Source organism: Vitis vinifera, chromosome 10 (assembly GCF_030704535.1).
Source record: "Vitis vinifera cultivar Pinot Noir 40024 chromosome 10, ASM3070453v1".
Lineage (NCBI taxonomy): Eukaryota > Viridiplantae > Streptophyta > Magnoliopsida > Vitales > Vitaceae > Vitis > Vitis vinifera.
This window is the reverse complement of record NC_081814.1, coordinates 1,723,789-1,737,114: the sequence shown is the minus strand read 5'-3', so window position 1 is coordinate 1,737,114 and position 13,326 is coordinate 1,723,789. Positions and strand designations below refer to the sequence as shown.

The 13,326-nt window shown below is 26.4% G+C and overlaps 1 protein-coding gene across 2 annotated transcripts; it reads right to left on the bottom strand.

Moving 5' to 3' along the window:
- Positions 1 to 267: 267 nt before the first annotated feature.
- LOC104878396 (uncharacterized) lies at positions 268 to 8,562 on the bottom strand. 2 transcript variants are annotated; one of them, XM_059740341.1, is made up of 5 exons: positions 7,856 to 8,562; positions 6,313 to 6,516; positions 5,644 to 5,701; positions 2,410 to 2,905; positions 268 to 1,218 (listed from the first exon to the last, which is right to left on the bottom strand). In XM_059740341.1, exons 1-5 carry the CDS (start codon positions 8,460 to 8,462, stop codon positions 496 to 498), a joined length of 2,088 nt encoding a protein of 695 aa, XP_059596324.1. In that variant the 5' UTR covers positions 8,463 to 8,562; the 3' UTR covers positions 268 to 495. The 2 variants fall into 2 exon arrangements, with proteins under 2 accessions (XP_059596324.1, XP_059596325.1); XM_059740342.1 differs by having other exon boundaries at positions 6,313 to 6,432.
- Positions 8,563 to 13,326: the final 4,764 nt, after the last annotated feature.

Here is a 13,326-nt window from a genome sequence, read left to right as displayed (position 1 = left end):
TGTGCCTAGAGTTGATTGACGCTCTTCCTTTATGATACAATGATTCTGAATAAAGTTGATTTACTCGTTGCTCACCAAAATCAATTAAAAAATAGGAGAAGATGTCACTAGAGTTTTTGTTCTGTCTCAGCTCCAGAACTTATTTAATATATAAAAAGGAATAGAACAAGAGTGGAATACCTGCCTTTGTTACACGAAACCTCATGCTCTCCCAAAAACATCCCATCTGCTCATAACTCTCACAAAACAAAATACTATCGAAAAAGCAATAAAAATTTAGTTAAATAGAATCTCTAAAATTAAAATTTAAAACATACATGCACCATAATGAGTCATCAATTAATACAACACTCTCAACATGCTAATTAACTTCACACAGACATGTTCTATTACTACTTGGAAATAGAAAAGGAGAGGACAATTCCGGTGATACGTTATCATTCATCCATGCGTGTGCTCTGAAAAGAGTTCTGAAACGCCATTCTTTTTCTTCTTTCAAACTGGAGTACAACGAGCTGCAGTTGACTGAGGTGATTGGGTATTATTCCAACAAAACCGAAACTTTTTCTTGGTCCAGCGCTGTCCTTTGTAAGCCCCATAAGTGGGAAATAAAAAGGGGAGAAGGAGGATTGGAACAAAATTTTTGACCAATTCTGTGCTGCGCATCAGGACTGCTGAACGTAGAGGTGAATATGAGAGAAAGAAAATGGGAACAGGAAGAAATGCAACCACATACCAAAAGATACTTTCCCAATTATGTGTCATGATCAGAACTATAGTGGCTCCAAACGCCACCGCCATCATTGAGACCGAGAAGACCATAAATTTAATTCCCAGCGTCAGCTTCTTAAGAAGATAGGTTTCGAAGTGTTGTAGTGGAAATGTGGATGTAAGGATGGATAGAAATATACCCACAGATGTCAAAGCGAAAGTGAGGGAGATCACATCAGCTATAATGAAAACCACAAAGAAGGGTTTACATTTAAGGATTGGAATACCGGTATTTTGATCAGGACCTCCTGGTACGGTGTAGGCTGCTGCAAAGGCAACTGTGGCTATGAAAACAGAAAGAAGGGTGCAATTCTCACCTGTACGCATTAGCCATTCCTTGGCATTTTGATGGAGATTTTCTTTAGACGCAGCAAATAATTCTTCAGCAGTCTGGTGATCGTTGTTGAGAGGCTTGGTCAAATGCATCTTACAGGCTTTCTTCACGTCCTGCACCCACACAAACAATCACAACTAGCACCAAGGTTCAATTGTAATACATACAAGCATTTTTCTTGTTTGTAATCCTTCTATCACTGGATCAAAGTCAGAGGGTTATTTCATTAACAGAGCAGTCACATATTCCATAACAAAAAATATCCTCCATCTTTTAGAAAAAAAATAACCTCCAAATGTGTGGATTATCTTGTCCTTTTTATACAAATTCTTCAAATTAAAACAAGGTGACTCATCAACTTTTAGGTTATGTTTGATTTTCCAAAAAATACGAGGGGAAGTTGGAAAAAGCGTAGAAAAATAAAAAATAGATTTAAAATAAAAAATTATTTTTATATATTATTTTAAATTCATTTTACTTATTTTAACTCTTTTATATAAGAACAATAATTTGAAAATGACATAAGATTATAACTAATTTTCATTATATTTCAATGTCTTTTATATTTTATATACTAAAACAAAAAATGAGAAGATTGTTTTTCTCAATATTATTTTTCTTTCTTTGATACTTTTCTAGAACCAAACATAATATTAACTTTCACTCAAAGTCAGCTTAATATCATTCATTATCTAGTAACTTCAAACTTATAGATTAATTAGCATTTTATAATATGGCAAGAGTAGCTTCGTCTTGAGTTTGAACCTCATTGATGTGTTTATTTTCCCATGTATTTATTAAGCCTTGTGTAAATCTAAAAAAGTGCCTAGTGATAACTTGATGGGTCATTCTACAATATCAAAAAGCTAATTTTCATATATAAAATACACAAAAGTAAAAGCCAAAGAAAATTGATACATGATAAATATGATCTTATTTGTTTATACTTTTTAAAATGGTTTCATTTATTTCTACTTAGGACTTATTTATTGTTTTTCAGGTTACATTTCTTAGTAGTATGGTTTTATTTAATTTTACATCTAAAACTAGTATTTTGTACTTTTATTCAATGAACTAGTTTTTATTAACCACAATGATGCATGACTCAAATTTGGAATTTAGTACCCAATAAGTGGCTTATCATTTTCCTAACTTAGGTACATATTTTTCATCAATTACCTCATAACTTTTTATTTTATTTTTTGTTTTTTTTGGTAATGAAGACGAATAATTAAATGGCTTACACAAGTGTGTGCATGGACACAATGTTTATGTTCATCACTAATGGGTAAGTTGAAGTGCACCTGAAAGAGCAACAACTCGTTTCGTAGCTGGAATGCAGGATTTTGCATCTTTTCACTAGCTCGACTTTTTGTATTTTGGCCAACCATATGTAGTAAGGAGTTCCCTTGGTCATTTGTAGATAAAAATAGACTTCTTGGAAGCACTTCAGACTTTACCAACATATAAAAAATTTCTTCCTGACGATGAAGGATTGCCACCTGTAATATGTTCATTCCCTTCCTATTAGTATGCTCAAGCTCCTTAGGATGATAGAGGAGTATTTCCTCAACAATCTCTTTAATGCCTGATATTGTTGCCAAAAATAATGGAGTTTCATTACTCTTCTTGTACTCGTTGGAGTTTTGCCCTTCATTTTCTTGAGGTTTTTGTCCTTCCATTTTTGGGGACTCTTGTCCATCACTTTTCAACTTCTTAGTGTTACTTGGGTCAACTTCTTGAGAATTAATACTATCCTTTACCAAAAGCTCGACGAGTTTTTGAAGTATTGGAGAACATCTGCTTTCAATAATATGAGACACTAGAGATTAATTTGACATGATATTAAAAAGTATTTGATAAAAAAATATGCTTTTATATGGATCATGTTTCATAAATTTAAAAATCAACTACTAAATATGGAAACTTATAAATATTGAATTTATAAGTAAACAACCTAATATTATATGGAACATACAAATAGCTAGTATTGAGATACTCAATTCACTAAAATACTGAAAAGTACCACAAGTAAATAACCTAGTATTAATAAAAACATTGTGATTAATATTTTATCAATAGAATACTCCAACAACAATAGCTTTCCATAATACATTTCTAATTTAATCCATTATAAATGGTGAAGAACATTTTGCAATTTTTTTCCTAGTGAATGGTCAATTGATCTATTAAGAATTTTTTTTTTGAACTTCTTTATAGAAGTCTTTAAAAGTTATTAAAAATTAGGTGAATGCCAATTAGAAGTAGTCCTTTGGAAAAAATAGTTTCATTTGTTTCTACATGCTTAGAGTTTTCAAATTATAAAATTTAAAATTCACTTAATCTATTTTGCTTTAAGTTTGTCACTTAATATATTAAGCCTTTAATATTCACTTGTTTTTAGAGGTGCTTGATTGCATTTAAGAAGTACATTCTAAGGTAGAATTTTTTCAAATTTCGAAGTGAAATGCAAGTACTCGTAGTTGGTAAAAAAAAAACAAAAAAAATTTAATGTATGTAATTTTATAAATTTTCTAAAATTTTAAAATTTATTTATTTATTTAAAAATCCTTTGTTAAATTTGCCTAAACATTCTTACCTAAAAGTATGTTAAATGGACCTTAGTCTAAACATCATTTATTTATTAACTTTTTTTATTAGCTTCCTTGTGACAATTTTTCTTTAAAAGAAGTGAGATCTTTGTATCTAAATTAAAACTACCATAGTTATATACCTAAAATATTTCATAATCTCCTATATAATTTATGTAACAAATATGTATTGACTCAAATTCAAAATTTGATATAGTAACAAATTGATATCCTAAAAATTTCTCTTATGAAATCTAAAAGAACAATTCAAGCCTTTTTGAGCCTATGAGTAGGCTTGGGCTGAGCATTAACTCTTATATGAAATGTAAGAATTCTTAAGCATTTCCATTAAAATGACAATGATTTTTAAAAATTTACCACTTCCAAATTTAAAAATTTTTTAAGATAATTTTAAAAATATAAAGTAAGTTCATACTTTTTGTACAAGAGTCTTTACACTTTTATTCAAAAGTAAGTAATGATTTAGATGTCAAAAATTACATAAATATTGGTGGTTGGATTTTAAAATCAAATAAAAGTTTGAATAAAAAATATTGGTGACATGAAAAATGATCAAAACATATAGAAATATTGAGAAAAAAACTCAAAGAAATGATAAAACAAATAATTATATACATATTTAAGTTGTTTTATCAAAGACAACTATATATGCATGATAACATTTATGATGTTAAGTAATAATATGAAGAATTTGAAAACACATATTAAACTCATTTACTATTAAAATAATGATATATTAACTTTGAATCTATTTAAGGATATCAAATAAATAATGATACATATATAATTTTCTTTAATTTTAAAATCTTTATAATTTAAGTTATTTAATACTTAATTACTATACAAAAAATATAAAACATACTCATTAAAAAGATTATTCCAAGAGTTCATTATGATATTTATATTTTTTTATAATAAGTTAATGCAATTTTAAAATAAAATTAATTAATCTACTAAAATTTTATTTAATATTTATTTTTTGCATGATGGTGAAATATGGAGAAATATAAGAGAAGAGTCTAGAAATGTTGAAGGACATTCGCAATTGGGCTTTCTCTTGGTGGAAACATATTGGCCAATTTTAGACAAGTCTTTTTTTATTTTTGCATCAAGCCCAGTCAACAATAAGATCAATATTTCATTGATATTTCTCAATATTTTAATCTTTGGAAGTAACTACTATTTTTTGCTTTTAAAAGTAAACAACAAGAAGTATCCAAATGATACCTTTAGTGCTTGCATGTTGGGATACGCTTATTGTATTATGTTATTAAAAGTAGAAAATAATAGTAGCTTCCGTATAAAATTTAGTAGCTCTTACATTAAAAGAATAAACTTAAGTTATATCCTTAAAAAAAAAATTTAATTTTCCAAAATTTGATGTGGTAAAATTTTTTTAAACAATTTTAAAAGTCATTATCTTTATAATTTAAAGAGTTTTTATATTTTATAGAGGTATTACTATCACTTTCTAATTTTAAAAATAGAAAATAAGAAGTGTGTCCAAACAACATCTTAATATCCATTTGGGTACACTTACTCATTTTTATTTTTAAAAATAAAAAATAGTAGTAACTTTTATATAAAATATAAGAATTGGTAGAGGCTTATATTGAAAATTAAAAAATTAAGATATTAAAAAAAAATCTATCATACAAATTTAAAAAAAATTTAATCTAATTTTTGAAAATATAAGATAAGTCTACCTTTTGTGTAAGAGTTTCTATTTTTTACTTAGAAGTTTTAATTTTTTTCTCGAAAAAAGAAAAAAGGGAAAAAAAAACAAAAGAAGAAGTAAATCTAAACAAAGCCTTAAATTTTAAATTTTTAATTATGTTTTAAGTTTCTTATGCAAGAGCTTTTAAAAGGTACACCAACCATCAAAATAAATAAGCAAGGTACAAACCAAAACTTTTCATATCTCACCTTTTATAACTTGTCATTCTGGTATCACCATTCCCAATGTTATCTTTGCTGGTACACACTGAATAAAATAATAAACTTATGTAACAGAAATGAATATGGATGGTACTTAGATATTATAAGAAATTGAGGTAAAAGACTAATGGTGAATGGACATAAAAAAGAACCAAATATAATTAAACAAAATCCATCCATTAAAGCCCCCATTTCGCAAAATGGATGTTATTGTAGACATTAAATTTTATTTGCTCAATTTCATTCTACTACGTATCAAGCTACCTCCATTGGGTTCAAATAAGTTTTAAAGCCATTAAATGGTTCGATTGAGTTGAACATTTGGATGTAAATCATACATTGTTTTATTCGATTCACTTCCCTTAAAGTAGTTATATGTAATTAATAACATATTATGTTCATATATTGTTTTCAAAAGATAATGCAAACTAAACAAAAGAATGAATTGGAATTTATAAGATAACTAATTAACTTGAGTATAAACTAAATTTTTCAAAAAAGAGAGAATATATAAAAGTAGGTATAGCATTCCAAAATTATATTAATGCCCATACCCAATTTCTAAAACAATGTTATCTTATAAATGAAAAGGAAAGAGTAATTGAGTAAAAGAAGAACAAATGATGATGAGAAAGAAATTAAATGTATTGTACTTACTATTGAATATCTTCTTGAGGTTATTCCCGAGCTCTTTAAATGGATCTAACGAGATCATGAGTTCCTCCATGACTCCTTGTCTCATTTTCATATTTTTTCCAAATGCAGTTGGATTGCATGCTAGATATTGAAGAGCAGTCATTGATTCTCGATCATTTTCTTCAATTAAATATGAGTAGGTGCGCGCAATGTAGTAGGCCAATTCTATTTTATTTTAATTTTTTAGAGATTATGCAAAAAAACAAAAACATTGCATTAGTAGCCTAATAATGTCTTTGCTTTCCAAAACATATTTGAAAGAGAAATATGTATATCAATTATCTTATTTGATTAATTAAATAAAATCAAAATTATTTAATATTTACAAAGTTATATAAACCCTTCAATTTTTATAAACAAAGAAAAACATGTCCTAAAAGATTAGGAACATATGGCATGTTAAAAAAAAATGTTAAATTAGTAGTCATTGCATCCCAAAAAGTATTTGAAAGGGAAATATGTTTATAATTATCTTATTTGATTAAATAAATGCAATCAAAATTATTTGAAATTTATAAACATTTTTAGACTTTTTTTTTTCTTCTAGAAAGAACAATAGAAAACAATAAATTTAGAGGCTGTATTTAAAATATGTTTATTGAGTTTAAACTTGTTATTAACTTTTTTAAAAAACGATTTTCTTTTTTTCTTTTTTTTTCTTTATAGTACTTTCCCTATTTCTAAGATCCAAAGATTGAAGTGTAAATGCAAGTTACTTAAAAAGTTTAATTGAATTTTTTTCTAGTATAAAAAATCTTTTGAACTTTGAAAAGTAGACATGATATGTTCTAAAAGCTTAAACTCCCTTTGGACGAACACATGACATGCATTTAAAGCTTAACCATGTAAATAAAAATCTTTTAAACTGAGTGTAAGTGGGTTATGATTTTTGTTATCCAATACACTTTTTATGGGTACCGTTGATAGACTTAAAAAAGAGCTTTTGAATAATAAAAGCTTTTTTGGTTTTATATTTGATTATATTTTAAAAGATCTTTGAACGAGAAAAAAATATTATTCGAAAATTTATTTGATAAATCATATTTCAAAAAAAGAAAAACATTATTAAAAAATTTCTTTTGTTTTCATTTTTTACTCATTACTTTTTATTTTCTAAATTTATCATTGTTTAAAAGAAAAACAGAGTAATAAGTTAAAACAAATCTTTGAATCTCAAAACATATTTTCTAGGATCCTCCTATTTTGTCATATCTTGCATAAACTTGAATCATCATTCACCTAACGTTTGGGATAAAATATAATTTCTATATTTAATAGCAAAAGCGAAGATACTTGTTAAAATTTTAATTAAATAAAAATCCAATTTTCACGTTTGAAAGGGACCTCAAAGAGATTTAACGGCTTAAAATCGACTTGGGTTTTATAAGTGCCTTAGAAAACTGAAGTCTTTGACACTGGAGAGGCGATCGGTGAACACCTTGTAAGATGTTAGAAATAGAAATGGATTAGGACCTGCAGATGAATTAAGAGAAGAATAACTCACCAAAACACTCAGTCGTGATGGAAATATGAAGAACTGTTGTTTTATCATCTCTCTGCAAATGGTGTTGGGACTTCGACAGCTCCTGCAATTCCTTTAATTTCATATCCTCGGGCAGAGACATGACATCTTTTACACTTCCTACCTTTAGTTTCATTTCCTTAGCCAGAAACTTAAACATTTCAGTTTGACCATGGCGGGCTGCACAAAAAATAGGCGTCTCTCCAAACTCGTTACGCGCAGTTAGCAACATCTCCAACTCCTTACGTTTGTCCTCATAAGGCTCATATCTCCCCAACACCTTGCCTGCCAGATTCATCATAGAATCGCTGCAGGCTAGTTCGTGGAGTATAGTGTTGCCTTCCTTGTTTTTTATATTCCAAAGTGGAGGGTTTCCTTCTTCAGGCAACATTGTCAGTAACTCTTCTACCATATCCTTTTGTTTGAAGCGAATGGCCAGATGAAGGAATGTGTTGTCGTAAATATTACTAATTGCCTGCAATGGGTCTTCAAGAGGTTGATCACCGCAGATTTGGGCCAGATACTTGTTTTTTTTCTTCAAAGCTTGGTACAGTTCTGCAATGCGATCCTTTCGTTTGGTATCCGCCATGAAAGCCGTCTTTGGAGAGGGAGAGCAGAGCAGAAGGCTTTAGAAGTGAGGGATTTGGTAGGGGTGCTTCCACAATCACTGCAAAGTCCCTTTAATACCATTTGAGGATGACCATAAGCACACGAAGATGTGGTTGGTGACTAGTCTTAATCCATGCTTTGGACCCACTCAGCTACATGAGCATTTTTAAAACGTTCATGGCCAACCACTCAGCTACATGAGACTAATTAGCAAGGGTAAACTTAATAAATATATGAATTATTTATAACGAATATATACACCACTACAGAATAATAAAATTTAATAAATATAAAATTAATAATTTAAAAAGTTTATTTGACTTTTTATTTATGATATTTTTTCAATAATTAAATATTATAATTATTCTATTTAATGAAATAAAAAAATTTCATACGTTTGCATGTTATCCTTATCGTGATTAATATAGTAACATTAAAAATAAAATGATAAAATATTTTTAAGATTTTAATTATTTATACATATTTTCACTTATTATAATTATTTTTAGTTTTAAGGCTATATAAATTATATATTTATGACATTATTTGTTTGACCATGACTTAGTCATTGATTCGACTATTGACAAACAACTATTTGTCTTTGAAGGGAGACAAAAAATGAATGCTCCATCAATCCACTTTTAAAATGACACATACATATGTCAAGCAAAATAAATGCTCATGGCCTACCAATAAGCAATCAAATAACTTCTTATCCATGATTCTCACTATCTATCCTTAATTTCTAGACTAATTAGCAAGGGTGAAATTATAGGCTTCTTAAATTAGTATGCATACAATTAGAGATTATTTAAGAAAAATAAGGAGTTAGAACTAACAATAATAAGATAATGAAATCTTTTTTTCTTATAAAATTAAAAATAAAAAAATTATATAGAAATTCTAAAATTGAATTATATTTAAGAAATCTTAAAATTATGTTTGATTCTCAAAAAATTTGAGGGAAAATGCAAGAGAAGGAAAATAAGGACATTTTACTTATTTTAATTATTTGACATAAAGATTAAATAAATTTAAAATATGTAAAATTTTAACTAATTTTAATTATATTTAATTATCTTTTATATTTTTTATAATACAACCAAGAAAATCATTTTCTAGAACATCTTTTTTCTTATATTTTTCAAGAACAAAAAATAACCTAAATGTTATTTCACATATTTAAAGTACAACATCTTAATAATTAAAAAAATATAAAAATAAATATACATATGATTTAAAATCTATTTTTCCTAATGGATCAATGTGAGCTATTACCTAACAATTCAAATGTGTAAGCAAAAAAAAATTTAAATTATCAATAATTGGTTCATGATAATTAAGAAATTTATTAGTAATTTCTCTAAAAATTTTTGAGATGAAGATTTTCCTCGACTATTGAATTTGAAGATTGGGAGCTACAAAACCCATGATGTGGTAATATTTGATAGTATTTTTTTTTTCAAAATGTTTTAAATGAAAATGTTCTCTCTTCAAGGATTTTTGGAAGAATCATCTATTAAGTTTTTTTTAAAAAAAAAATATTATAAATGATTTTCTAACGTTATAAGTAATTTTTCATATTTTATAAATTTTACCAAACATTTTTTTTTCAAAAATATTTTTTAAATTAAAAACACTAAGTACTTCGTTCAAGTGTAAAAATTAAACTCAAGAATCAAGAAAGATTGGTTCCAAAATGATAGCATGTTTTAAAAGCCATAAATAGAAAAGAGAGAAAGACTAGAACGAATGAACTTTAAATTTTTGTTATTTTCAATAGGAAAGATGGAAAATATGGAGTAGAGGCACCCAAGGCAGATACTGGAGTTGGACCTCCATAGCATTGGGCGATTTGGTTTCTTCCTTTTTTCTTTTTCTTTTTTTAAAATTTTAACTCAACACTCCGATTCTACTTGATAGCAAATTTTATTCACAAATAACAACGTGCTTTTTCATTTAAATCATTTTTATATGTAATTTCAAACTCATTTAAATTATTTTAACACAATATAAAAGATAAATAATTTAAAATTTTATAAATTTCTAATTAATTTTAATTATATTTAATTTTTTTTTTATATTTTTTATAATACATCAAATATAAAAAAATAATTTTTCTTAACAGTTTTTTTCTTTGGTACTTTCTAAGAATCAAATATAATTTAAGAATAAAAAGTGTATAACTTACTTAAGGCAAGTTTGTCAATATTTCTAATATATTCAAGATAAAAAACATTGCTCTTATTAGTATTCCTTATTATTATTATTATTATTAAATAAGAGTGTTTGGGAAGTTCTTTTTTAAAATAGTTTCCAAAAAAAAAAAAATTCTATTGTTTTAAAATATAACTCTTATATTTTGACTTTGTAAAGAGTTGTAATATTAAATTAAATTTAATACATGTCTTACGAAAAAAAAAGTTTTGCAATTAGAAATGAATAGAAGATAAATAGTTTGTAATAACATGAGAATACTAATGTTGTAATAAAAAAATAAATTATATTATTTTTTTTGTTAGAAAAACAAAAATAGTTAAAACATGTAATCCAAACCATTAAAAGTGCATAATAAAGTTTGAAAAAAAATAGTTTTGCAATTAGAAATGAATAGAAGATAAATAGTTTGTAATAACATGAGAATACTAATGTTGTAATAAAGAAATAAATTATATTATTTTTTGTTAGAAAAAAACAAAAATAGTTAAAACATGTAATCCAAACCATTAAAAGTGCATTATAAAGTTTAAACTGTTGAATGAAAATACATATAACGGGATCCATGTATAAAAGATTAAGATTGTATACGAATAACATGATCAAAATACAAAATAAAAAAACTAATGTATAAAGCAATAAGACAAAGTAATAAGACCTATGCTACTTGATTTATAATAATTTTTGTTACATATTTGGTCTTCATATTTTTTGCATCAAATGAGTTATAAATTTTAATTCTCTCTAATGGTCCAGAAGTTCATGATAGAGTTGGGTCACCATCTTGTCCTCTATCAATCAAAGCATTGTATGGTTCAATGATGCATCTTTAGAGAGAGACAAGAAATTAATGCTTGATCAATGCATTTTTAAAATGGTTGAGTGATATGTCACTGTTTCAAAAGCAAAATAAATGTTGATGGCCTACCACACAAGCAATTAAATAATTTATTGTCATTCCTATCATCCATCTATTCTATACTAATTAGCAAAGGTAAAATTATAGGTTCCTAAAATTATGTTTCTAAAATCAAATTATGTTTAAGAGACCTTAAATGTTGTTTCATATTTTAAAAAATAATGCAATTTTCGTACGTTGTGTCACTTTCTTCCATTGTTTTTTTTCTACATAAATTATATTTATAAGGGTCAATAATATATCAATTTAATAGTCTAGACAAAATTTTAAATTGGTTTTAACAAACACATTAATATTTAAGTAATAATTAAATATTGGAATTTATATAAACAATTTGAGTATATTAATTTAAAATTATTTAAATCATTAAACATTAAATATCTTGTTTTACCATATATTCGTTAACTTTCAACCTATTTCTCTCTCTCTCTCTTCCATTCTAAAACAATATAAAAATTAATGGATAAGGCCGAAGTAGGAAGAGAAAGAGATTGAAGACATCAATTTCACGTAACCTCTCTCCACATTTTGCTGAGCAAGATGCTTGACAAGGAGTGAGAAAACCTTTTCCCCCAAATTGTGGAAGAATGACACTAACAGAAGGCAGCAAAACTTTAAACTCCTAATATATATATATATATATATATGCGCTTCACATGTATTAAATATAAATAAATCATTAAGCTTAAGTGTCTTCCTATCATATAAGTTATCTATCATAGATATCTATAAATTATTTGTAACAAATATATAAGCCACAACATAATAATAAAAATTAATAATATAAAAAATTATTTGACTTTTTATTTATGATATCCTTTTAATAATTAAATATTATAAGTCATTTAATGAAATAAAAAAATTTCATACATTCGCATATTATCCTTATCATGATTAATATAGTAATATTAAAAATAAAATGATAAAATATTTTTAAATTTTTAATTATTTATCATTTATATATATTTTCACTTATTACAATTATTTTTTTAATATTAACACTATATAAAATTACATATTTATGATATCAATTATTTGATTATGTTTTAATTACTGGTTTGACTATTCAATTATGAATTAGTATCTTTTCTAATTCAACAATCGATTCACTTTTAAAAACTTAGCATGACCTACCAATAACTATTTGTTTTTGGAGAGGGACAAAAAATTAAAGCTCTATCAATACATTTTTAAAATGGTGCATACGCATGTCAACCAAAATAGATTTTGCATGGCTTACCAAACATCGATTTGTCTTTGGAAAGGGACAAAAAATTAATGCTCCACCAATACATTTTTAAAATGGTGGATACACACATTTGCCAAAATAAATGTTCATGCCTTACCAAACAAAAATTTGTCTTTGGAGAGGGACAAAAAATTAGTACTCCATCAATGATTTTTTAAAATAGTGCATACACGTGTCAAACAAAATAAATGTTGATGGCTTACCAAATACGATTTGTCTTTGGAAAGGGGCAAGAAATTAATACTCCATCGATACATTTTTAAAATGGTGCATGCACATGTCAAGCAAAATAAATATTCATGGCCCATCAAAGAATTCCTTGTCCATGATTCTGACTTTCTATCCTTCTAAGACTAATTAGCAAGGTGAAATTATAGGCTTCTTTACCTACAATGATAAGATAATGATAATGAGATGCTTTGTAGCTTAAATAAAACCTTTTTATGTTATAAAAATAGA